A 21,834-nucleotide genomic window follows, 5' to 3' on the forward strand; every position below is an offset into this window, starting at 1 on the left:
CCACCTGTCGTCGAATTTATGACGTATTTTGCTTGGACTAAAACCTCGACCCTCTAACCAACCCCGCCCGAAAGCGACGCAAGTATATCTCAATTGGTTTTATTTAATTAAAATATACAGATTAAAAACGGGATCACACATTTGTTCTAGTTTTACTCCGGCCCTCGGTAAGGGACGTCCCTCGCTCTCCCCGATTCCGGATTCTGCGTCTCGTCGAATAAAAAGGGGCCGAGGCCGAAGAGGATGTAACAATCGAGGCCGTTCGTCCCCCTTCGACGAGGGAAACTCAGAGGGAAGGACGTCGAGCTACGTGAAGCCCCCTTTAAGCATCTCTTTCACCGATTTACAGCTGTCAGAGCAGTTACGACGCACCACCTTGGAGAACGCATTTAACAGTAGCTCGCGTGTACATAGATTTCTATTTCGTTTATATATACTATATATATTCATATACTATAATCATTTTCCACGCACATCTCGTACGTCCAATTACCGGGCGTACCCCGTCCCTCTGTACCACCTCTTTTGTACATAAATAGACGCTAACGCGGTAATCCCCCATTATTAGTCGGATAACTTAAGAGCCATCTACACATTGTCTATGTCCAGCTGGTAACTATCGTAGGCACGTATCATTGGATTTTTCGCGTAGATTCTGCTCATACGATTACTTTCTCTCTCTCTCCCTTTTCCCGTGTAAACACCGACACGCGGTGCAGCATCCCCCCCTCGAGTTATCTTTCTCACCCCTTTCACTCCTGCCTCGTTACGCGCTAATTAAACTAATTCTAGAATTACATACTTGTACACTCTTCCTTTCGGGCATCTACGCGGCGCAGTTCGCGTTTTAAGGGGACACGAAATTCATTCGTTCCATGTAATGAAACGTGAAAATATTAATAAATAAAAAGAAATTAAATTTTACGAGCATCGCGTTCTTCCTCAGGGCCACCGTAATCACCTGTTGAAGTTCCAAATGATTCGGTGCACTTGGGAGAAAAGTTTTATGAATACTTTCACATTTTTATATATGGAATGACTATTTCATATCACCTTAACGTTTTGGATCCCTACTTTACGCGGTGATACGATAATTCGCCGTAGGCAACTCACTATCGTACTAGACGTCGAGGAGAAGAACTAGCTTAGGTCCGATCAACTTTCCCAGATGTCTTGCGCTAAGACATGCAAAGTGGATTCGATCAAACGTCCCCTCTCGATCGATTAAGATAGGTAGGAAAGGTCAATGCGCTGTCAGATCGATTAAGCGTTTGTTATGACGCGGACAGCGGAACACGTGAAGTCGATCTGCTTCTTTCCTAATGTATAACACAATTAAAGTGATACGAAAGGACCATTTTACATATATATGTAACGTTAAAGTATTTATAACACTTTTCTCCAAATTCGGTGCACCTACTTCGGAGAGAGTTTTAGAAATATTTTGACGTTTTATATGTAATGACCCTTTAATATCACAATTAAACGGCGCTGGAAACTGCCTCATAAAATTAATACAATCGTTACTTTAGTTTCATGATAAAGGACTGAGTGAAACGTGTCAAGGTTCACTCATTCTTCTACCACAGGTATTTAATTTAGGATAAAATTTACTTTATGAAATTATACCGGAGAGGTAATCTTCTTATACCTTTCGAGTGATAACGCTCTGCCATTGTTACTGTAAATTGTAATACATCAAAACCAATCTATGGAATAAATTGATACGACTCCACTGTTCGAAGGCTAAGAAGGGAAGAAATATGCTGGAAGTTTGTTAGTAGTGGCATTACTTTTTAAAACTCAATACGCGGTAACGAAGTAGAGTGCGCGAAAGGTCGATTAAGTAATCGATGGAATTAACGGGACAACGAAAAAAGAAGTAGCCGATATAATTTTTCAAAATGTGACTGAACTCGTAAAATCATTCGTGTGTCGTTACTTTCTGCTTTTCATTTTAGTAGAAATGAACAGTGTGCACACAAATGCATATTGACAAATACCACTCAAAAACATGTCGACTGCGTAACACAAAGCCGAAGCAGACAATATAACCTCAAAGTTATACAGCATGTATCGAGCAAGGAATACATCAGTTAGTGCTTATTTATTCCATAGAATACAATAAATATGGAATAAATATGACCGGAATTCTCATTGCTATGCACCGACAGCTGACATAAATCATCGGCATAAAATTAAAAGACTTCTAAAAGTGTTCGGTCAAGGCAAATCAGTGGTTTCGTACCTTCTAACAATCTTAGCGGATTCTTACTCTTTAGACTAATCTGACTTATAGACATACGTACACATCCTATACAGCATTGATTTCTGTAAACTCTCAGAATAATTCATTTATGAATTAACGGACATAACATCTCATTTACAAATTCCAGCAGATGCATAGAGAGTAACGATAAAAGGTTCTCAATGAAAGCGACGTTGTCAATTTCTTTTCAGGGAAAATCCATAGAAATATGTGCCACATCAAAAAGACTACCCACAGACAGGATTGCTACTAAAGAAAGTAATTACAATTACGTAGCCTGTCAAAAAAGTAATTAAAAAGCGAGACATTTTTCGTGATTCAACAGATACGAGAAACTGACGTTAAAACTAAGACGAGTTAGAAACTTTCCATTTGACAATTTCGCTGTCATAAAGAGGTTTACAGTTCCAATGTTATTTGATCCACCAAGGGAGAATCACTTAATAACTTGTTAGCAAATAAAAAGAAAAGTAGACTTATCAGCGGATTTCAGATTCTCATGGATTACCAAAGAGTTGCACTCGAGCTCATCCTACCAGTCTCTGAGGAACATAAATGTGCGATCGTAGAGTACATGAAGTGTCTCGAAGAGAAGTCTGTCCCAAAGAACAGCATTCTAAAATCAGAAAAATATAAGAAAAACCCCATTTATTCCTCAACCGGATTAACCTTAAATTCCATAAACCTGATTTCACTGAAATTAAAGGAATGAGAAATAACCTACAAATGTACAGTATTAACCGAGCCATAGAAAGAGCCCCGTCAAGGAAGGTATTGAAGCATGTTTTCAAAATGTTTGGTGCATATTATTTTTGTGCGTTCTTATTAAATAACTTATAGCTGGTTAATGGAATTCAAGATTAATGCTCGTAGGGAGGAGAAACGTAGTTTAAATTGATTCTTTTCTAATTTTAGCCAACCGCCCCCTTCGAAGAGCACATGGACTGGAGGGCACTAAGGAAGAGTGCCAAATATCTTCAATGGGATTCAAAAGCCCCTCAGTTTCTGGAGAACAGTCTCACTTTCCTAGGCGCTTGATGCGCGAACGTGTGCTTAACGATCTGGTACTAGGATTGTAGGGCGACTTGACTCTCTTGGAGATAGCACAGCCAGTACCGGAACCATTTCCACTGGTGGTACCACTTCCTCCGGTTGGCTTAAGTTTGCTCGTCGATAGAGATGCTCTTATCTTGTTGGACAACGAAGGACCGTTTTGTTGCTTCAGCTTCGCCGGCAAGGAGAGACGATTCTGCTTGTTCACCCCAAATTGCAGGGCGAGAGTTGGAGACATAGCGTGTCCTGGGATTTCAACGTTACGTGAACGTAGAGCCTTGACCGGAGTGGCTGCTATGGTGTCAGAACGTAGCCATCTTTGGGGCAGAGTGGGTTCGCTTCGCCTGTTTCTTGCCTGATCGCCTCGGTTGGGTTTACCCTGGTCCCAATCCCTGAGGCCAAAGCTGCCTCGCAAGTGAGTTCTGTTCTGACCATTCATCGATAGCCTTCTGATGGTCTTCACCGGAGTGGCTTTCTTTTCCAGGCTTCTCCTCTGGAAAGGGTTCGGTGACGATAGCCTCTGAGTCTCCAGGGAGGAAGGACCAGAAACAATTCCCTGCGTCCTGAACATAGGAAAACAAATTAAATATATAATACAGCTTTATTAAAATAAAAAGCACATTTATCTTGTATCCTTATAACTTACCTGGAAAGTGTTAACGATGACAACGGTGGGAGCGTCGTCGTAACGGTGGACGTTGAAGAGGACGTCGATGAGTCCGATGAAGGCCAACGTAGCCTGCAGTGAGGATCATTGGAAGCTCGATTAGCTGGATCTCCATTCTCATCCATAGGAGTAGGACGATCCTCGGAACGAGTTCTTCGCTTAATCATATACGGTTCCATAGGATACCCTTCCTCCGCAGTTTGAGACATAGACTTGTGCCTTTGTTTGGTCCCATCCTGGGCTTCGTTTAACAATTCATTCTCAGAAGCATTCCTCGGAGATTCTCCGAGCTTGTTATTCTCCATCAAAGCTTTCGTGCTGTATTTGTGCCTGGTCGATCTCAAAATCACGTAGGGTCGTGCATCACCGTCGTCGCCACTTGTAGTCGCGCCAAGCAAAGTGCCAGTCGAAGATCTGGAAGTAACTGCATATCTGCGCTTTCTGGTAGTGAGTCGATCATCGGTACCAGTAAATGGACGATGATTTTCAGCTTGTACCGGTAAACTGTGTTTGCATCTTGGCCCACTCAAGATGCCAGTTCTGAGATCACTGTTACGCCTCGGGAAGGGACTGTCAGATTTTACTGGACCACTACTCCTTAGTCGAGCCTCCAACGGAACAGCTACGGGTTCTTTTAGTTCGTCGCGTGTTCCCACAGAAGCACTTTGTGGCATTGTACTAGAATGACTGTCCTCCTCCCGCGTATTCTTACCAGGAAGACTGTCAGGCTTCTCAGGTTCTGATACTGGTGGATGTACAGAGTTAACATCCATCGCAGAGGGCAGCTCGCTGTTTTCGACTTTTTCTTCTAAAGATTTTTCAGCAGCCACTAATTGTGGGTCGGTTCCACCCACTGTGACATTTTCATCAGAAGTATCACTTGAGGATATTTCTGCTACTTGTATACTTTCTCCGCTGGATGATTTTCCTCCTCCTTTCATTTGAATCATGTCGTTAGATTCGTGATTTTCATTTCTAGGAGGAGGCGTTAATGAAACACTCTCTTGATGTGAAAGACTCTCCGTTTCAGGAGGAACTGGTACGGAGCCCTTGTCAACACATTCGGACGAATCTGGTTGTTTTTCATCACAGACTTCTGGCGTTTCCAATGCCGGAGGTTTCGGCAAGTAAGGTATACTTGTAGTTGGTACAGGTCTCTGCGAATCATCCATAGGAACATTGTGACACACAGGGTCATCCATTGGAGGAATTATCTTTTTTGGCAATGTAGCTTGTTCTTTTTTTTGGCTCAATAAAACCTAAACAATAAATAAACACATTAGCATAATAAATTTAAAAATATAAACACTATTCAGTTGATTATAACTTTTGTTCACCTCGCTACGAGATCGGCCAGGAGGATCGAGCATTAATGTGATAACACTGGTATTATCTGCTCGGAGACCAGTAGAAGACCATCTTTCCAACGCTCTGTCTACTAAACTTTTAGAAGGATTGATCCACTGAAGGTCCGTCTGCTGAAAAAAAATATCCACCCATTGTAATGCATGTTTTCTTCGATTCATATTTTTTGCTTTTGTCTTTGAATTCGTATATTGCCTAAATCTTCTTAATGTTAACTTAAGGAAAATTTACCCCACTGCCGGTTTGTTGAGAAGCGATTAAATGTTTTTCATTATGCCTTTCAGCTGTTTGAACTATAGACACTGCACCCTGTGGCGTTAACATATTCCACAAACCATCGGTACCAAAAATGAGGCAACGATGGGATTTTACTTCAACAGCCACTACTTTGACATCAGGTTCTGGCGACACTACAAATGTATCTAATTCCGAATTGTAACTCCACAAATCACCTGCAATACAGAAAGTATTCGTTAACAGTCGAAATCAAGAAAAGAATTTAATAAGTCCACGAAAGAATCATATAACCGATTACGAAATTACCTAGAGATCTTGCTACGGCGAGAAATGGAATTTCATCGATGTGCGTAGATCTGCGAACAGGACCTTTGTGTCCAATCCTAGGTCGATTCCACACCACTCTTGGAACACCAGATTTACTGACGACTTTACCCCCAGACTTTTCAATGCGTACCATCTCGGGACCGCTTTCAGGCTTATGATCCTTAGTCAAAGCTTTAGCTTTCCACTGCACATCTTCTTCATCTTGAAATCCCAAGATTATACCCGAGTCTCCCACATGCCCAATATAAATTTTGCCTTTCCTGATGAACGCGATGCTGGCGGTAGTCCCTGCTGTAGATGGCAATCCTGAAGCAGTTCTGGGCCACTTATCTGCATCATCAATGAAACAAGCAATCAAGAAATACCCCTCGCAATGTTTCATATCGCTTTAAATTCTACTGCTCGAAGTGTTTGAGTACAAAATAAAAACCCTTACAAGTATGCAATATTCTCTCTCACCCAAGGCACAAAGTGTACCCGAAACTCTTCCTCGAGTCTCGGAAACCTCATATAACTATCATCTATCCTCTCCGCAGCTTAGAATCCGCCTCAGTATTGAAAACTCCCGCGGGCGCCGTAAACTTATCCCTTCGCGTTACATAACCTAAATTCTAACCTGATCGTGAAGCAAGCGCGGTGGTGGGGGAAATACGCGGGACGATAACAGAACGATGCAGCGACGATGAGAAATACCTAACAGGATAGCGAGCTATCGTGGGACGAGACACTGAAAATACGCAACGGTACACCCTAAAAACTGCCGCGAGACTAAATAAATCCCCTCGCGAACTCACCGAGCTCTCTCCACATCGCATAGTGCGTGTTCACGTATCCGTCTCTAATGGCCCTAAGCACGTCCTCGTCTTTGTCGCTCCAGAAATTCTTCTGCTTGACGATGATGTTCATGAGGTGCTCCTTGGCGAAAGTGGCCGCCTCGCCGCCGCCGTGTCCGTCGAAGATCCCGAAAAACGCGTACTCGAGGTCCTTGTCGTCGGAGGTCTGTTGGAAGGCCACGCTGAACATGTCCTCCATGTATTTACGGCCCCCCTGGTTGCAGTACCCGGTAACCCTAAGGTTAACCCCGATACTCAGCGGCATGGCGATTACTTTCGGGACTCCCGGTGATGAATTTCTCGCCTCCGGACACTCGATGAACTCCTCGACGGTCCCGTTCACCAAGTATCGCACGCCTCTTAACGGAAGCCTCGCATTCACTGGGCAGGTCCGGACGAGTTCGAGGGACGCACGCACACTCGAGAGTCGCCACTGCTTGCAGCGCTGGGTGGCGCTGACGTCGCTGCGCACGCGCGGCTCCCGAAATCCGACGATAGAGAGGTCATCTTACCGCGGTAATCTTACCGCCTGGAGAACATTACCGGAAACGCGGAAAAGTACACCGCCAGCCCGGTTTCCACGTACAGGTAGTTAATCGAATGAAACGAACGTCGATTCCGAGTGAATATGACTGAATAAAAGAGTTTCAATCGAAACATTAACGATGTTTTGAGGAATGCTACTCCTGTCTAACGAGTGGACTGGTAAAAATGGCGGCTTGGAGCGGCACGATGAATTTTACCAGGGAAATATCCGATATTTTTGAGATTAATATTTGGAAATAACGTATCAATTATCGAGTAATCTCAAGAATTTCCTCGGGATTACGCTGAGAGGCCGAATCGCGGGCACGTCTAGGAATTACACGCGACAGATGATATCGCATTAAAAAAAGATGATTTATAATATACGACGGCAAGAACTTTAGGTAATTAGGTAGAAAATGGCCTACTGCGTTAAATCGAATGTCGAATCGAGTTCTCGACCCACGTGACAATCGCCGGTAGGTAAACGTCACATGGTAAAAACGGGCCTAGCATTTTAAAATGAAAATCCCGACAAATTCTTGTAATTTACTGAAATAACGGAAACGTTTCCGGTAATGCTCGGCGTTGGAAAGTTTACGCCAATTTGGGAGGAATTCTTGTCTCGTCTGAGAGGACAGGAGGCGAGGCGGAGGGGAAGACAAGATACCGCGGTATTTCTCTCGTAGCAGAAGACAGAGAGGATCTTTATGTAACTTACGGGCGAGACGGAGAGAGGGAGACGAGCGGAGTCTCCCGCTGGACTGGGTGGGGAAATCGATGGGGGTGTAACGAGCGAATTCCTAGCCGTAATGCGATCCGTCGATGCGCGCACAAAGACGTCACGCGATTGGCGCGGAGTGGGGAGGCGCCGACCAATCAGATTGCGCGAACGGGATACGGGTCCCCCCACTCTCGTGGAAATTTCTGCTTCCCCCTTGCCCGTCTCGCCGAGGTGCCGTTCCTACTCACCTACCCACTGTGTCTGTATACACGGATCACCCACACATGGAAACGAACCTCTGCGGCGGCTGCGCGCATCACGGGTGAGCGTCGACCGACCTGTTCGCGGCTGTGCGCAACCGGCTTCGCGCAGCGCGCCGTTGCCATGTCGTCTTCTCGGTGAGGCCGTCGATTCGATTAGCCCCTTCGCGCCGCCGATCGATTGGCGCTTCTTGTAATTCGAATATTCATTACGAATCATGATATTTAACGCAGACACTTTAAATAAATATTCAATGCAGCCTATGGGAATTAAAAACGCAAAGTAATTGGCTATAGTTTGAAAAACGTGCGACGGCACGGCGTCGGGGAATTTATAGAGCATTGCCGAAGAAATAGACGACGCCATGACACTCGTGATCACTGGGAATGACAATTGCCGCCCAATGAGGTCGTGGCATTGTTCGTGATTCTCGCTCCTGATTGGCTGTTTCTGAATCGAAGGCTCAAGCTAGGTGACGTGATATTAGGGCGGGATTGAGTTCTACGGAATAGGCGAAATTGAGGTATGAGAAGCCATTTTTAGGATGAATGAAATGTATGGATTACTCGCGGTTCGATATTCGTAGTTTTCACCGACGCTGATAAGTGTCCTCTTACAAGTGGAATGACTCGACTTGCAAAAAATCAACTTTCATACCTCGTATGCGTCTTTTTATGGGCGGAGTTTGACATTATTCGCGACTGGTTGACATAAATCTAATCCCGAGTGGCTTCCAATTGTTTTAGAAAGGCGACGGAACGTTCGTGAACGACGCCGAAGTCTTGGAGGATAATTTGTAGCGGCCGGCGAAACGTTTTGCCGCAGAAATACCACGTGCAAAAAGATAGGGCCGGGTCTGTTTGGATTTGCCTCGCTGAGGAAACGGCAACGCCGCGTGCCTTTCGAAATAGCACGAGCGGTTGTTACTTTCACCACAGAAGACAGAGCGGCCAGGAAAACCGAGCAAAACCGAGCGCGTCCACTCACGAAGTCCTGAGACCGCTCGGCCGTTTGCGAGGCGGATGTAAACCCTGGTAATTCTTGTAAGAACATTCCTGGACTTGTTACTCGGTGACATTTCAATTGTTTTCAGTTTGGACAGCTAATGTTTACGTAAATACAGCTCGCGTGAGTGTCTCGCGTCTGCAGAGCCTCGGGCTCGTGTCGAAATTAAGGCACTCGTTGCGAAAGGGATACTTTTCATTTTTATTTCATGATTGCAAGTAATGCATTGAATGATATACATGAGGTAAAAAAAAATATCACCCACGTGGGATTCGAACCCTCGACCCTGAGATTAAAAAGTCATGAGGAGTACACGTGACGCAAGGGCATTAAGCGTTGCACTTCGATGCTCCGATTTAATTAAATTAAACTCTTCGATATTCATTTGTAGTTTAATATTATTAATTGTTTAATGTGTTGAATCATGGTCCCTTTCCTTTTTAAATACAGGCAAAATTTTTATTAACATATTTGAAGCTTTTTAATTTGTACTATTTTTTTTATTGTACCGGATACGACCGTACTAGAATAAACAGATAGTTGGCAACACTGCACGGAGATAACGGCAATACTGATTGGGTTTTCACTACGATCGTTGACGCGCTGCGCCCTGTGTGACATCCCACGCGTTCATGGAAATGCGGCCTTAGTTTTCTAGTGTTACGTGATAGGTAACATGCGTTCTTTGTCATAGCAGGATACCGGCGTTTCTATACACTTCTGTTCCACTTCTCTCCCACGATTTGAGACGCTGTTGGATTGTTAGTTAATTTATTTGCCAGCAATAAGCAAGCATTTGGATGCAAGTAGATTGATCGATATCAATTTCCAACCTCAAAATTCCTAACGAAGTTGCGTACATTTATATGAATTTATTGTGGAATACATCGGGACGTCTTAATTATTTTGTTCAGTGATTGCAGATAATTATGGTTTATCAGTCGTTAACTCTTTTTGCAAGATCCAGAGGGCCGGATGAATTCTGGCGGAAACGAAAGATATTCAAACTTTCTGCGGTATGATACATTGGTATTTGTTACGTAGTAAGATTTTGGTATCATTTAATTCTATACTGTGCATAATTTAAATGTTACAGCATTATATAGGCCGTAGGAGGAATTGCTACAGTATCGCTATTCGGAATGTTCACAGAGCTCTTTTATATGTTACCCGAGGACGAAAATTATTGAAGGAGGATATGCGTAATGTAAGTTTAAAAATAAAAATAAAATAGTTAAAAGTATGTTATTATTGTTTTTAATGCATACAGCTTTGGGAGACCAGAATAGCAGCAGGCACCGAAGAGCACGGATTAGGGTCTAGGACCTTACTTGAAGGACTGTATAGACTGAATATTTTTTTAAATCGAAAGGTCTTAGCCGACTTGGCGATTTGGGAACCACGCACATTTAGGGCATTAACGAAACTTGCATGGTTCAAAGCAAAAAGCGATGGACTGAATTCCATAAAAGATTTAGACACACCAACTGGAGTTGTAACAAGAGGGATGCTTAAGTGAATTCTGGTATATGTTAGGATGTATTAGACCTAATAGCTTTAAAGCAGCTTAATTTTCTAAGTCAATAAATGAATATCGAATTTTATCTTGCATTATTTTACAAACATCCATTTGTAATATTAATGACTCGTGGCAAACTGCAATAATTGTACATATGTAATAATCAACAACGGTTTCAACTTTACCAGAAATATATATATATACACACATATAATCATACATATTATTCAGTTTTGCACCTATCGGCACAAAAGAATAATAGATTAAACATTTTGAGCACTTAGCGACTGATAGATGAACGACGAATATTGTAGCGTCATACCGTTTTTACAGAATGTTTTCATCATGAAAATAATTTTGAGAAAGTAATTGAATCACTGTTTTGCATTCACGATTTGTACAAAGTCTGGCTTCAAAGACGCTCCTCCGACTAGGAAGCCATCTATGTCTTTCTCTTTCGCCAGTTCTTTAGCATTCCCAGCAGTGACCGACCCGCCATAAATGATTCGTAGGGATTCTGAGACTTGAGGACTGACAGTTTCGGCTAGCCAGTGTCGCAATTTATCATGAACTTCCTGTGCTTGCTCAGGAGTTGCAGTTTTTCCAGTTCCAATTGCCCAAACTGGCTCATAAGCCAGCACTACATTGTCCCATGACTTAATTTTATCCGCAATTGCTTTAGTTTGTCTGAAAACTACTTCTTCCGTCTTTCCAGCCTCCCGTTCCTCTAGTTTTTCACCGATACAAGCAATGACCTTGTAAATAAAAAATTCGTTATTTTCCATCTGACTTTATATAATTCAATTAAAAATGTTACCTTTATTCCAGCTTCCAGAGCATGCGCCACTTTTTCAGCAATTAGTTCGTCACCTTCACCAAATACATTCCTACGCTCGGAATGGCCCAAAATTACCCACGGTATTCCATTATCCACAAGCATGACAGGACTAATTTCACCGGTAAAAGCTCCTTTTGGAACTTTATAACAGTTCTGAGCACTAATATTAACATTGTTAGGCAAAATACTCTTTGTGTATGTTAAATAAATAGATGGGACTCCAACGACAACCTCTGAAGTATACAAAATATGATTAATTATTAAATATATAATTATTTCTTTGCATGTATATTTTACTTGATTTAACGAATCTATAAGAGAAGCTGCACGTACCCACATTAGGATCGAGAGGCCCGGCCTTCAAGAATGCAACGATTTCGTCTATCTCTTGTTTCACTCCATTCATTTTCCAGTTGCCACCAACAAAGAATTTGCGCCCCATGATTTTGTTTTAATTGAACGGCAGTCTTACTACTATAGATAAATTAAGTTCTGATATCAATGTTAAATCAACGGTTCTTGTCGGTTGCCCTGTGACCTTCTTATGCCTTTATGTCCTTCAAAAGTGTTTACGATAATTCACGACAGTAATGCCAAACATTAAACACTAAGAACAATCTGTCGCTTAAAGTGCACCCGAGCTTACTAAGCTACTAAAGTTCCTAGAATAAATCCGTTTTGAATTGAGACGACACTGGGGAATCAGGTGATAAGTGCACAAGCCGCCCACATTCTTCACCGAGGGTAGCACAGAACGCGATTGCTCGACCCTGTCCGTGAGCAATCTCCCAACTCATCTCTGCTTGTGCAGGCGAGATGTGTGGGTCAGTTTTCCCTAGATGGCGCTGATGCAGGCGAAAGGAATGATCCTACTTTATCAAGGGCCTCTGCCCTGCATTATCCGAAGGCAACGTTGTACCAACGGAACGCGTTCTCAAGATGGCCGCGCGATGGCGCCCCGCGCGCCCGTTTCAAATCCCGGTTAATGGGCGTGCTCAACTCGACAATCAAAATTTTAATTTATACAATCCCTAGGTAGGTTGAAGTTCTTCGGTGCTTAAATTACATACAAATGAGGGGGAAATCCCGGAAAGCATCATTGCTTATTATCGTTCCAAGTATGTACTGTCCTTCCTTCCGTCCAACTTGCTTCTTTACAAGTCTCTCGTCCTCTTGGTACTTTCGTACGGCACGTAAATCAACGATCAAAAGCGTCGTTACAATGCAGAGACATTTTCTCGCGAATCGCCGCATTAATTCGTTATGTATTCCGCCTCATAAATCCCTCGTGAATGCCTCTAAAACTGCACGCTCCTTCACTTAACGACATCTTACAAGAGGTGTTATGTCGGAGTGTGTTTATTTTAGCGGCTTCAGTTGCATCTATGATCTACCGCCTCCCATGTTTACGTAATATTATTTTAGGACTTTCTAACGCCCGGCCCTTGATCCTGGACAGACCTAAAGAACAAGACGTATGAGAGCCGTGGATAAAAAATCATTTGGATACGGTCCCAAGTACAGAGTTTCGCTATTACTCCTCGTAGAGTATTCCAAGAACGAGGCTACTCGATATTAGCGCGGGAGAGGGTTACTTATTACGGTATCATGGCCTGTCAAGTGTGAGAATCTTCTCTACTGGGAAGTCAATATTGTCCTAAGATAAACAGAAATGGGTACAGCTGGTTTGCAGTTACTCCTGTTTCCATCGACCCACTGTAACTGGAGCAGGAACAGCGAGAGGTCCTTTAAAACGACCTGCAACCGACTCTGCCCGATGACTCATTGACGCCCAAAGAAAACAAAAAGCTTTCTCACCGTTTCTCCAATTTCGTACATCGGTCAGAGTTGGGCAATTTCGCATTTTTCGAGATTTTCGACGTATAATACGTAAACCAAGGAGTTTACCGTGGAAAATCGTAGAAAACCAGTGAATTACGCTTCCGATATGAATTGTCCTCTAAAATAGGCGAGGAATTTTAATCCCCATTTTTTCCTCCAATTTAGAATTTAGCCACGAACGTTTCGGTACTTCCGACGTCCTCAAGGGTAATAGGAGTGTTCGATATCCGAATCGGCGAAAAATTCTGTAACTGTAAGTCAGAAAAATCCCCCCACAGAGACTTCCATCGACAGGGTAGACATCGATATGGGTATCAACGAAAGAAGCTTAAAAATTCAAATTCATTCAATCGGGTCCCTGAATATTTAACGAGGCGCCATTCTCTCTGGCCAATCGATACAGCGGTATTTGCATTTCTCCGCGAGACGCCATTTTCGTTAAAAGGCAACTTCCCCTTGTACCGGGTTTTCGGGAAATGGGGTTCTCCGGGGATATTTCTTTTCAAAGGGCCGTATTTCGGCTTGATAAAAGCCTCGCTGGTGTCTCGTGGAAAAGCTTTAAACCGTACAGTAAGACAAACCGCCAGTAATCCCGACAAATCCGGGGAGATTCATATTTCAGGATATTTAATCGTAACGATTACTTATTAGGGCGAGCTCCGGCTGAGACTAAAGGCAGATATTAACCAAGGGAAGATGGTTTGTCCGCCTTCTCTCGGGACTAATCCTCGGTACGTGATATTTGGGATCCTGCAGGATTAACAGGATAAATGCTCAGTGGCTGGGACCCCACACGAGACATCGTTTAGTGACTTAAGGTGATATGAAAGGGTCATTCTATATATATATCGAAACGTGGAAATATAAAACTTTACTGCAAACTGGGTGCACCGAATATTTCGAAACTTCACCACGTGGTTGTGGAGGCTCTAACGAAGGTCTTGAAACTCACGGGATTTAATTTCTCGAAAAGAATTTCTTTTCTTCGTTCTTGTCCGGGATGAATACAAGATTTCTCCTCGAAAAATGAAATTTCGCCAGTGTCAAGACCTGCATCAGGACCTTCATAGTCATGTGTTAAAATTCCAAATTATTTGGTGCACCCTGTTTGCAGAAGAGTTTTACAAATATTTTCACTTTTTGGTAAATATACAGTTTTTTAATACCTTGAGGTCTGAAGGAACGTCGTCCATACCTAATGCGATGGTATATGGATAACAGAATTTCTCTCGGTTTTTAGCACTTTGGGGATCCCCGACATCGGTGAGATATAAATAATACGAATAATAGGAGGGGGCTAATTAGGGAGTCTGGAGGGAGGAATGTCGATGCACTAGACTCGGGCATGCATCGTGGGCACAAATATAGAATGATTTTTTTGTGCTACCGAGAGGTCCAGTTTTTTCTCCTCGTTGTCAGGTTCGGGTCGGGTTACTAACATAACACTCCGCCTCTCCGCTCGGTCAGGGGTAAATGGAATCGGGTTTGGTACGACCTTAAAGTCTGGCGGGGTAACCCAATATTTGACGTGTGTCGAAAAGTTGAAATACCGTGGCTAACAAGTGCACGCCGTGCCAAAATGAGGCGACGAATTTAGGCGTTGTCGCCTTTCCCGACTTTAAACGTCACCCTACGTTTCTCGAAATTGTGCGGCATCGGTGGAAGCGAGAATTTTGGTCTGAAAAAATCCGCGGGCTCTTGATAAATCGAAAAAGCCGTTCCAGGAATCTAGTGGCAGCCATGACTCGGCGTCGTATCTTCAATTTTTCATGGACTAATGGGCATTTAGTTACCGCGGATACTTGTCAGGTTTCGAGCATAACGTAACGAGGGTTTCCTCGTACTCGGATTCGTTAGCGCAAACTATCCCCAAGATTAATCGCGGGCGAAAAACGAGTTCGATAATTAGTTGGACGAGAGTCTGCCGCTTCAATTGCCCGTAACATAACGCTAAGCCATGAATCTCCCGGTTCTAATATAACCGCCCATGTGGTTACGTTTCGTCTCGAGAGTAGCTCGGAGTGCAACCCGACATTCCTCCATCCGCGTTACTTTTCCTTTTCACCTTTTAGCTCTCCCCGTGTAATTTACTACCAATAAATAGGGCCGCTCGGCGGAGTCTCGGGGCAGTAATTATCAAGTGTAGAAGGCCCTTTCGGTGGATAAAAGACCAGGCTATAAAATGGCGAACTTGCATCGCTCCAAGTAACCCCTGGGCAACTTTGGGGGCTCCAGAGACTGAGACGGAGACGAATGGTATCAATGAGAGCTAACCGCGACTTGGATTTCGCGTTAGTATCTTTAGAACGGAATCGGTACAATTAGGGGGAAAGCAACAAAAGTCGCTCGGGGGTTACCCAACATTAGCCCGAAATATCCGTAACATGGCGGCAAGAATAGCTCGGGAAGACATAAATATTTCAGGAGTTACTGACCTGTCAAAACTCGCGAGACTTTGAGAGAGTAGCTCGGCTCGAAAGCCTGCATTATATCCACGCACCTTAAAGCCAGGACCGATCGGACCGGTCCGGGACAGAAGAAAGGACTCATCGCGGAAATCATCCATATCGCTTCGTTACGACTCTCTGTTTACAGACCGAGAGACTTTACTCGCCTCCACAAATTCAGGAGCCACTTAAGCGGAGATTCTGGCTAGCTAAAAGGCAAAACAGCTTAAATCATCACTCTGGACGAGAATCCCCAGACCGACCTCGGGATCTTGATCTTCAAACTGCTCGGTTCAGACTTAATCACGATTCTGATACCATTATTTTATGGAGTAAAGGTGATACGAAAGAGTCATTCTATATATAAGTCAAAATAATGAAAAAACTTTTCGCCAAACTGGGCCCACGGGATTATGGAGGCCCCGAGGAAAAACCTGGCTGCTCGTGAAATTTCATTTTTCCAAAGAAAAATATGTATTCCTGGTTCTAGGATAAGTAAAAAAATTTATTTTATCGATCCGGTGCATCCAGTTTGGAGGAAAGTCTTATACATATTTTGACGGTTTATATACGTAGAATGATCCTTTCGTGTCACCTTAATTTATTTCAGCATTAAATCTAATGGTATTTTATTTCGCAGGACATGAGGGGTCGTTTCGTTCGAGAATTGTTGCCGATTCGTGGTTTTCCGGTCCCTCGTAATCGGTGGCAGGTCGCTTCTCGCGCTCGTAATCCCCGATCAATTTATCAGCGTTCATTAAACGACCGGGCACGAAGCAACTGGAAATTTATGGTCGCATAGGTTATATTAGCAGAGGAAATTGGCCTACCAATGGTACATTATTGAAGGTGGATCCGTACATCCCACAGTGAAACGGGGTTAGCGGATTATGCCGCATGCGAGGCACGTCGGTATCATTGAATGTCAAATCATCGAGAAGTTCATCGCCTCGATTTGCTGTACCATCGGCACTTCCTGGGAAGCTGTTATTAACATCTGGATTATCCCTATGACAATGACGCCGACAATTGGCCTACTGACACGCTTGTAGGGCGGCGTGTCTTCGGGACGCTAATATTTTCATTTCCTCTTTCTAGGAAGGTGGCGAAACATGGCCTCCAACGTCCTCGTCGCTACGGGGATCGATTTCTCTCGTGATTTCGTGTGTAGTTCCAATTCGGCTTCCAAGTGAACCGTTTCAAATGGTGTCATCAAGGTAAACTAGGGGATGTAGGTCGCGGCGATTAAACGAACAATCGATCGAGAACCTACAAGGACATTACGAGTCCTCAATCGACTATCCACCGTCACGTTAACCGGTCCATTTCCCGATACGCTCGTTTGTTCAACAACTACGTAATTTGTTCTAAAAATGGCCGTCGTCAACTCGATGGAACGTCTTCCCGATACAAGAAAGCGTTTCGCCAGGTGCCAGGAAAAGTGCCTTTTAAACGGCCCCATTTTTCCCATGAAAAGCGAGGTTTCCCGTGGTTACCGAGCCTACGGTTTAAGCTCCGCGGAAAAAGCTAATCGGATTGAAAGTTCCGCAAACCGCGGACCGGCCGGCCAGGTTTTAATAAACTCGGCGAATCGGAATCCTTTCGCGGTCTTCGCGGCGACGCCTTTCCTCGGAATGGTCCCGAAAAGCGCCCGAGTTCCGGCTTTAATTTCTCCTGTCTTTTAGAATCTCTCGAGGTGTTAAAGCCCGACTATATATACCGGGATTACGCGAGGTGCGCCATTGGTCCGAAGCCCTCCAGAATTTTACTGGCGCTCGTTAAACGCTAGGAAAGTCACGCACGCAGCTAATCCTCGTCGGTAAAAACGAAAACCTGTAACCCGGGAACCGAAATCGCTTGGGCGCTCCAAAGGCTGTTAAACGGCTGTTTCGATTTACTTAATCGCCTTCTTTAACTGACAGCTGACAATGAAAATATACTAACCGAAGGGTTGTCTTAACAAGTTAACTTACAAACTTAACTAACTAAAGTGTTGACAATTTTCTAGCGACTGGAAACAGGATATGGTGATCCGAAAGATAGTGCTCTACCTTGGGGTAAAAATGTCATTGGACCAAGGAAATATTTCTTTAAATTTACAAAATATTTCTTTGGTTCAATGCATTTTTTTCTCAGGGCAATTTTCAGAGCGGTAGGGTCGAAAGGGTGCTGTATGGAAAATGCTAATTACGATTTTTCTTGGGGAAGAGTGCGTCCTTTCTCTAACCGCGAACCCGCAATATGGCGGTGTCCGGTACGCCTTGGTTTGCATTTGATGGATTTCCGCCCCGGATCGCTCGCTTTGACTCCATCGCTCGTGAATTGGCAAACCGATTGAGGCGGAATCGGAAAGGAGCGGAAGGAAGAATGAAGACTAACCTAACCCGGAAGGGTGACAAAAGCGAGCGCCCGGAAAGGTGGAGACTCCTCGATTCAATGGAGGTCGGGGAAAAAGACGAAGTCGACCGATCGCGAGAATTCTTTCGAAACGGAAAACGTTCTCGCTCGATTGGAAATCTGACCATTTTATTGCCATAGACGTGACGGTCTTGTTGCGTTTATTGGACGGTTAAAATCACGTTAGAAGAGTGTACAGAGGGTCTTAGGGGAGCTTTCTTCCTCCTGCGGTAGTGCAGCTTTCCAGGACGTTTGCGGATCGTTTTCTCGCGATTTGAATAAATCGAAGAGATGTAGGAAAGATTAAGAAAACATGTAGAAGCACCAGAGAGAGAGTTAGAAAACCAGACGAGCCAGTTGTCGGATGTTCGAAATGCGAAGAAATTAATACAAGTGCAACGGCGATATCCTCTTTGACAAATGGCTACTGCTTCTTGAAAGAGATGTGAAAACCCGATGCTCCGAGGGGCTTGGGGGAAAAAGTGCAGTTGATTTGTGGCATAACAGAAGATTACCAGCACCGTGGGTGGTAGCCATGAGAGCACTTGTTACCCAAGCTGGGACCTCGGATGGCTGAAAGGGTCTAAAGGGTCAGTCTCTGCGGGGGGTGAACAGATGTGTCCCTTCGTCGTTGAGGTATCTCTGTGTGGTCCGTCACTTCGCCTTTTCTCTTGGAATATGTAAAATGATAGGAGTACATTATAGACGATTTATGGTTAAGTGACGCGAAGGATAATTCCATAATTCGCATAATTCGCCTAATTAACGTAATTCCGTCACCGGGGCACCTGCGGGCAACTTCCGTTTCCGAAGCCCCAAGAAACTGTACCCAGCTTGATTAAAGTCAAGTTGTAACCTAGTTTTACTTCTGCAAATACCGAGATCGCGGTAATACAAGGAGTGAGACAATCCCGGGTCTCCTCTCGCGTTTTTCCCCGTCGAGAAGTTTCAGTCGCCATCTCTCTTTCTGCCCTGAATCCTCGTTCTTTTTTTATTTTTCCCTTCCCAGGCCCGACATTTCGAGATACGTGACAAGATTTTAACCACCGTCGAGATTTTTCCTGCGGCCTCGCCGCAGAAGCCAATTTCTGGGATTGATCCACCAGCCAATAAACTGACTCGACAACAGGCACGGAACTTCCATTACTCCGCGACAGTAGAGAGCTTTGTCTTTTTTCTTCTCGAAAAAGGCAAAAGGAAAAAGGAATCCCTTAATTCTGCCGCCAAGCTTTGCCCTGCGCAAACAGCTTTTATGGGCTGAACGGAGGACGCAAAAGAGCCATTCAACTCGGATTTAACCCTTTTTCTGCCTGCACTTCTGTTTTGTGCCGATCGCCGATGCGACTGCAGAGGTATGCCTTCGTTATTTGCATTCAAGTTGGATATGGAAGTGATTAATAAATCACCGAAGTATCTGGCACTATTTTTTTTTTTCACCGCCTGCACGCAGAAAAAGGATTGGCACGCATAACGAGAAATTTTATTTACGTAAACGCCAGAAAATAGGCTAGCAATATTTCTGGCCAGAAACATGTTTTCTTACAACGACAACAAAAAAAACGAATACTTGCAATATTCTTATCCAGCAACGACAAATTATATTTCGCTCATTCGTTTGCTGTTGTTCTTTGCTAAAAATGCAAATGTCTTTTTTTCCGTGTCGAAAGAGATGTCCCTTTTATTGTCATTAATCGCTTACACGGGGCGATAGAAAAGTGGGAAGGGGTGCCCTCTAAGGATTTATCTACCTTCGCAGGTACGTTTACCGGAAGCGCGGTCCATTTTTTCATTTTAATAAACTACGCACGTCCCACTTTCTCATATTTCCACGCCGGACATGTCGCCCGGTGCATTGTGGCTAATTTATTGTGTACTGCTCGCGGCTGGACGCTGCATCTGATATTCGCGTAGAAGAACAATTCTCTCTCCCTCTGTGCAGTTTTGCTACCCCGAGGGGCGTAATTCGAGTCGCTGGGTCAAAATTAACATTCGCACCGGAAGAGTCGGAAATTCGGGGGATTCTTTGTGGCTCGGTCCGTGGGACCATTTTGTGGCACTTCACGATTTCATTATCTTTTTTCCTCAATCTTCGCAATTTTTGCAATGCACTTTCAGCTGATATTTATTTCTCTTCGTCTCAGCCCTGTCGGGGAGAGGGAGCTGATTTTATTTTCGCGGCTCATCGCAGCGAGGGAGACTTCCAGAGGTCTTCCTCGCATTTATAATGAAAACCCCGGCTAAATGTCCTGCCGGAGTTTCAGAAGAAACTTATTCCGCGTAATGCGGCGGCAATCAGGCGGCCACCAGGACGCGGAAACCCGGACATTTCGTTCGCCTTCGCAGATGGCATTTAATAAAAAAAAGAAATCTTAACGACGGTTTCAGGGAACTTTTCCAAGTGGCTGACAATGAGAGAACATTCGTAAGGGAAAACCGACGAGCCCTTTGGGGGACCTTAACGATGCACTCAGGAATCGGGGGTGACTCTTCCGGTGGCTTTAACACACGATGCCGATGGGATCTACACGCGTCGAAGGGAAGCCCAGGGTGCGAGGTCGGCGCTTTATTTTCTTCGGCAAATGAGCCATTAAAGCGGAAGGGTTGCCGAGAGTAGCTGGAAAGTGGAGGAATTTAAAGCATCCCCCGACGTGGTTTCGCGTGCCGCGCCCTCCTCACGTGTGTAGTTGTTTAATTAATGGCGAACATTAGCGTTGCTCCAACTTCCCTAACTGCCGTGGTAAAAGCTGCTCTATCGAATTATACTTCCGGAGGAGAAACGGGGATCGAATCGATCTCTTCGGCGATTCTGAAATGGTCGAGAGGTCCGTCTTCGAAACTGGACGAGAGGCAGGGATGTTCTTAAAATCTCGGAAAAATGTAAAGAAAACTTTAATTTTATGTTCTGGAGGAAAGTTGGATGTCTTCGGCTGCGTTCCCCATTTCGGGACGAGGACGAGGTCTAATTTCTTGTCCAGGACGACTCGGGTCATCCGACTCGGAGGATCTACGATCCTCGAGGGTCCTCTTGCACCGGACATTTTCTCATGGCGAACAAGTGGATCGCGCCTCTGCGATGTCTCAAAGAAAAAGCTCGAAGCATGTAGCCGCTGCTGTTACTTGTAGAAACGCGAGGCGTGAAACATCCCTCTAACAAAAGTCTGCAGATCGTCCTGGCCTTTCCGCCCTTTGGGTGGCTAGCATCTGGAAAATGCTCGTTCTTGGACAGTCAAAGAGAAGTAGAGGCCAGGAGGAAACGCCTTTGAAATTCGAGTTGGACGGTACATTCCCCGTAAATCCGATGGGAAAAGCGTACCTCCTAGCTGGCGCGCTATATTTGATAAATCGATACGACCGAAGGCGAGCGATATTCGACCTTAAAGCTCTCCTCTCTCGAGGTGGAATGAGATTTAGATGATATCGAATTCAATTTATACGAAATTTAATGCCCTCTAAAAATACTAATTCAGCTTTGATCCCCTTGCAGCTTCCCTGCGGCCATTAGGAGGTAAATGAATACTGGAGATC

The 21,834-nt window shown here is 44.3% G+C and overlaps 3 protein-coding genes across 6 annotated transcripts; 1 reads left to right on the forward strand and 2 right to left on the reverse strand.

Annotated features, from left to right (window-relative positions):
* Positions 1-83: 83 nt before the first annotated feature.
* LOC105704189 lies at positions 84-7,179 on the reverse strand. 2 transcript variants are annotated; one of them, XM_012433212.2, is made up of 6 exons: positions 6,713-7,179; positions 5,898-6,248; positions 5,586-5,806; positions 5,327-5,464; positions 3,969-5,248; positions 84-3,885 (listed from the first exon to the last, which is right to left on the reverse strand). In XM_012433212.2, exons 1-6 carry the CDS (start codon positions 7,014-7,016, stop codon positions 3,288-3,290), a joined length of 2,892 nt encoding a protein of 963 aa, XP_012288635.1. In that variant the 5' UTR covers positions 7,017-7,179; the 3' UTR covers positions 84-3,287. The 2 variants fall into 2 exon arrangements, with proteins under 2 accessions (XP_012288635.1, XP_012288634.1); XM_012433211.2 differs by having other exon boundaries at positions 5,327-5,467.
* Positions 7,180-9,935: 2,756 nt separating this feature from the next.
* LOC105704079 (39S ribosomal protein L20, mitochondrial) lies at positions 9,936-10,870 on the forward strand. Of its 3 annotated transcripts, none has more exons than XM_012432969.1 (4): positions 9,936-10,068; positions 10,181-10,282; positions 10,363-10,473; positions 10,537-10,870. In XM_012432969.1, the coding sequence occupies exons 2-4, from the start codon at positions 10,196-10,198 to the stop codon at positions 10,783-10,785; spliced, it is 447 nt and encodes a 148-aa protein (XP_012288392.1). In that variant the 5' UTR covers positions 9,936-10,068; positions 10,181-10,195; the 3' UTR covers positions 10,786-10,870. The 3 variants fall into 3 exon arrangements, with proteins under 3 accessions (XP_012288392.1, XP_012288391.1, XP_012288393.1); XM_012432968.2 differs by having other exon boundaries at positions 9,949-10,117; XM_012432970.1 differs by having other exon boundaries at positions 10,011-10,027.
* Positions 10,871-10,958: 88 nt separating this feature from the next.
* On the reverse strand, positions 10,959-12,214 carry LOC105704078 (triosephosphate isomerase). Its single transcript, XM_012432967.2, has 3 exons — positions 11,957-12,214; positions 11,603-11,856; positions 10,959-11,540 (listed from the first exon to the last, which is right to left on the reverse strand). The coding sequence occupies exons 1-3, from the start codon at positions 12,063-12,065 to the stop codon at positions 11,160-11,162; spliced, it is 744 nt and encodes a 247-aa protein (XP_012288390.1). The 5' UTR covers positions 12,066-12,214; the 3' UTR covers positions 10,959-11,159.
* Positions 12,215-21,834: the final 9,620 nt, after the last annotated feature.

This window comes from Orussus abietinus, unplaced genomic scaffold, assembly GCF_000612105.2.
Source record: "Orussus abietinus isolate OABI.00-Male unplaced genomic scaffold, Oabi_2.0 scaffold11, whole genome shotgun sequence".
Classification (NCBI taxonomy): Eukaryota; Metazoa; Arthropoda; class Insecta; order Hymenoptera; family Orussidae; genus Orussus; species Orussus abietinus.